This window comes from Dromiciops gliroides, chromosome 2, assembly GCF_019393635.1.
Source record: "Dromiciops gliroides isolate mDroGli1 chromosome 2, mDroGli1.pri, whole genome shotgun sequence".
NCBI classification, from domain to species: domain Eukaryota; kingdom Metazoa; phylum Chordata; class Mammalia; order Microbiotheria; family Microbiotheriidae; genus Dromiciops; species Dromiciops gliroides.
This window is the reverse complement of record NC_057862.1, coordinates 191,071,897-191,076,548: the sequence shown is the minus strand read 5'-3', so window position 1 is coordinate 191,076,548 and position 4,652 is coordinate 191,071,897. Positions and strand designations below refer to the sequence as shown.

The 4,652-nt window shown below is 53.6% G+C and overlaps 1 protein-coding gene across 1 annotated transcript; it reads right to left on the bottom strand.

The window, feature by feature from the left end:
* Nucleotides 1-1,136: 1,136 nt before the first annotated feature.
* CHST14 (carbohydrate sulfotransferase 14) lies at nt 1,137-3,943 on the bottom strand. The gene has a single exon (XM_043986023.1). The coding sequence runs from the start codon at nt 3,590-3,592 to the stop codon at nt 2,456-2,458; it is 1,137 nt and encodes a 378-aa protein (XP_043841958.1). The 5' UTR covers nt 3,593-3,943; the 3' UTR covers nt 1,137-2,455.
* Between the last annotated feature and the right edge of the window lie 709 nt (nt 3,944-4,652).

The following is a 4,652-nucleotide window of genomic DNA, read 5'->3' as shown; positions in this document are numbered from 1 at the left end:
AGGCAATTGGGGTTAAGTGACTTGCCCAGGGTCACACAGCTAGTAAGAGGTGTGTCTCCAATTTCTTTTTCTTTCTTTTTTTTTTTTGCGGGGCAATGAGGGTTAAGTGACTTGCCCAGGGTCACACAGCTAGTAAGTGTTAAGTGTCTGAGGCCGAATTTGAACTCAGGTCCTCCTGACTCCAGGGCCAGTGCTCTATCCACTGCACCACCTAGCTGCCCCATTCAAAAATTTTAATACTGCCTCTACCAGTATAGATGGCAAACCCCTGTTACATCTTAGTAGATTATCTTCTTGAATTGCTGTGGGCCAAGACATAATAATATATAATAGAATAAACATTATACACATCACCTGCCCTGTTTCTCTCCTCTCCTTCAACTAAACCTGAGACCCTCCACTCCTTTTCCACTCCCCACCCCACCCCACCATTCTGGTGATGCATTACTCTAAACTTAGCTAAGCCAGCCTTCAATGACAGATGAACCGACCAGTACTCAGATACACATAGCCAGTAGTGGAGGTTTTGCCAGTTCGGGAGGGCAAGCCAGAACTCACATTCCATTGGCATAGCCTTCCAGGACCTCAGCACCACAGTGAGGCACTGGAGGAAGACTTTAGCAGAGGCCTTGCACAGAATAGGAAGGCACAATATGAATATTTGTTGAACTGATACAAGTCTACTCTGGGGGGACTGGAGACTAACTCTTTTTTTTTTTTTATGCCATATACCTGTACATGTCTTGCAAGCAGGTACATATACCTGCTGTCATCTCTTGTAAATCTCCAGGGCTGAATGGGGATGATCCATTGATTGGCCTGGGATAAGTGTCTGTCAGAGAACCAAAGGATCCAGGGCTATAAAAAGTCCTAGAGATCATTCTGCTCAATGCAGATGAATAAAATGAGGCCAGGAGGAATGAGATACAGTTCACCCAAAGCAACACAGATAGCAGAACCAAGATTAGGAACCTGGGGCCCCAGGTTCCAGATGCAGCCTGTTTCCTGATACACAACCCCGTCCTGCTTTTTTTGGCTTTGCTCCCCATATTGCCTCCTCCCCTCCAGAGGCATTGGGAGATACAACCACAGGGAGTCTAAAAAGCACAAATGAGAGACACATCGGAACCCTGACATATGCAGACAGAACAACTTTATTAAAAATGCAGCTGTTAGAAAAACCCTCAGAGGGGATGTCTGACGCAGACAGTGGCTGGCACTGAGAAGAACGAATCTTAAATAAACTCATCAGGATAGGGACATGCAAATACACTTTTTTTCTTTATAAAAAAGAAGAAGAAAGTTCTTCCCTCCCCAAATAAAAGAATACAATAAAGAAAAACCCACCAACTTGCTACCGGTTTGTTTGGATTGACTGCAACTTTGAAGAATCCCTTTCGGCCTTTCTGAGACCAATTCTTTGGCTAAGTATAGAGAAAGAGTGATGGGGGCACGGTGTGGAAGTTTAATAGGGATTACCTGGTTCTTTTCCTGGTTCAGAACCGGACTCCCCAATTGAGCTTAGTTTCATCCTCTGGAAGATGGGAAGAAACCAGCTAATATAGGAAATATACTGAATCTGGCATTGGAGAGGTTGCAGAAGGCACTTAGCACAGCACAGAGGTGGTGGAGGGGGCGGTCAACACTACAGTCTGCCATGATGCTTTGCATGGTCTTGTGGCTGGCCCTAAGAAGGGATTAACGTCAACCCCAGTTCTGGTCATGGGAAAAAGTGCAGCAGGCGTCAGCTACTGGGAAGAGGGGGCTTGTGTTCATGGGGTCATAGAGTTGGAGCTAGGAGGGACTTTAGAGGTCATGGAGGCCCAGGGAGGGGAAATTATTTGCCTGCAGTAACAAAGTTAGCAAGTATTTCAGGCAAACTTGAATACAGGTCTTTCAGACTCCAAGTCCAATGCTATTTACTCTACCATTTTCTCCCCTAGCAGGATGAGGGCCCAAACCTTTTCTCAGATATGGTCCATTTTTTCTGTGGACATAGGGAGCAGGGGCTGTGGGATATGTCCCTTTAGTTAATACTGGGTGGAAAAGTCTTTATACTCTGACTGGAGGTCCCCCATTGCCCCCCCAGTCCCCCAAAAAAGTAGCAGTGTCTCTTAAAATGCTTCTCCAGGGCAAAAAATTGCCATCTTGTCCTGCTCCAAGGCATAGGTAGCCTATAGACCAGCATTTGGGCCTGCTGGGCCAGCATCTGGGAGAATCTAAAAGCCTTCAGAAAGACCCTTTGAAGGATGATCCCCATCTCTCAGTTCTAGTGTTCTGCTAAGGCTGACAGGAGGTATAATTCCCGGTTCCATGAGAATTCTGATCCTTTTGTCCCACTATGGGGACGCTCTGGGATCTAGACAGCCCCCCCACCCCCACCCCAGGCAGTAACCCTGAGGCCCTGGGGTTAGTGAAGGACTTTTCCTGGCAGCCAGCAGGGCTGGAAGAATGGTCACTGTCGACAAGCCTCCCTAGTGACATTGGGTAATGGGTAGGCAAAGAGGGAGAAGTCCAGGATGTACTTGGGCAAAAGTTCCTGCAACAAGGCCCTAGGGATATTGCAGAGATGGTAGTGGAGGCTTTCAGGACTGGCTGGCCGATACCAGGCTTGACGGGAGGGGAATCGAACTGTGGGTGGTGCCCTCACCCACTCCAGCACTTGGTTGGCATCAGCCTCTAGCCGCTCATAGAAACCCACAAAGTCATAGTGCATGGCACAGGGTTGGCACAGCTGGTACACTGGCATCCAGTGCTCATTCATACGCTCTGGCTCTTCATCCACCAGGTATCTAAGGAACTCGGGAAAGGTGACATCATCCCCAGCGGGGCTGGGTCCTGCACCCACCCGGTAGCGGCGCACAATCTCAGCACCGTAACGCTGCTGGTATTCCCTGATCTCACCAAATTTGTTTCTGTAGGCAGACAGCAGGCGCTCCATGGGGTCACGGACGAACAAGAATTTGAAATAGTGTTGTAAGCGGTATCGGATCTCCTCTGGCCGTAGGTCAGCCAGGAATACCAGGTCACTTCGATGGTCCATCTTGAGCCGCACATCTACACTGTCCAGGGCACCAGCCAGGACTTTGAGGACGCGCTTCCAGTTGGAGCAGGCCACTTTGGGGACATAGCAGTAGAGGAAGTGGTACTGGTCACTCACCAAGATGTGCCGGAAGAGAGTCCGCCGCTGCCCTGCTGGGAGGTCCCAAGGGTCACGGGGCATGCCTGGCTGCCCACAAACAGCCCGTAAGGTACGATTCCGGACATCCTGTCGCACCTGGTGGTCCGGGTCTCCCGGGTCCAGCAACATCCCGGGACCTCCAGCTGCCACCCTACGCCAAACAGGGTCCATCCTGCCGTGGGGGTGCAGAGGTGGAGGCTTCATCTCAGCCAGGATTCCCCTCTCAATCATGAGCAGCAGCCCACTGGAGGCCACTATCACGCCAAACATCAACATGGAGGGGAGAAGCAAGGGCGGCCCTCCTGACCCTCCCCGACCCCTGCCTGCAACCAGGGGGGTCCTCCTTGATGTCCGCCCCAGGGGCTCCGTGCCCTTCGGGGCTGTCAGTGGGGTGAGAGGCCGGGGGAACATAGGGTTTGCTCCCCACTCCGGGGAGAAGGACTTAAGTATTAGCTTTTACGGGATGGGGCAGTCACTTGGAGACAACTCAGGGTCTCGGGCGGCCAGGGAGGGGATGGAGGGACTGAAAGCAAGTCCAGCTTCAGGCCTAGCCCAGTGGAAGGGTCCGGGCTGCTGTGCTCTAACTCTAGGCGAGAAAAAGCGCTGGGGGCATGGGAGGCGGCCCCAGGAGGGGCGCAGGGCGCTCGACTCGAGCCAGACGGGACAGCTCAGAGGGGGCAGCTGGACATTACCGAGTCCGGAGCTGCAGACGCCGCGGTTCGGGCCGGTTGGGCAGGAGGAGGGAAGCAGCGGAGGCCGGATGTCCCGCCTGGCCCAGCTCCCCCTTCTCGGGCTCGGCCCGGCCCCAGCTGTGACATCGAGCGGAGGGCGGGAGGAAGGGCTCCGCCCCCACCCAGCCGGGGCTCAGGTTGGGGGCTCCCACCACCTCTTCCCGCTCGGGATGCATTCCGCGCCTCCGGCCCCAGCCCCCCCAGAAGGGGTTCCGGGGGGCATCGGAGTACCGCGAGTCCAAGGTTGGGGGCGTCACACTCCTCTCCCCCCATGGGCCAGAGAATAGGAAGCACTCGGTAACCCTGGAAAGGGTACTTAGAGAGAGGAACCCAGACGCCCTGCACCTCCCCACCAGCTGCATGGACAAAAGAAGCCCTGGAGTCCTCTAAACTGAATTGAGGTGGGGTGGGGGTGGGGGCGCAGCCAGGATTACTCAAGGACCTCCAGGCGTTGGCAGTCATTTACTCTGCTTTCACCCCGGTCCCTCATCAACCCCAGCTTCCTCCAGTCATCAGCTGAACACCCTGGTGTGCCGGGGAGGGAGGGGGCCCGCCATGGGAAGGATGGAGGATGGGCACTCCTCCACTTAGGATTTCTTCCCCCCCACAGAGGCTTCTCCTGCCTGGGTTCTATGTTGATTGAACTTCATTCAATCTGAATGGGACTGGGGCCCGGAAAGACACGCGGCTGCTGGTCCCAACCTCACAGCCAGGCTAGGATAGGACTGGGATTCAGATTA

Bases quoted from the DNA above. Each gene is read 5' to 3' on its own strand.
- CHST14 (XM_043986023.1), bottom strand. From the start codon at position 3,592: ATGTTCCCCCGGCCTCTCACCCCACTGACAGCCCCGAAGGGCACGGAG.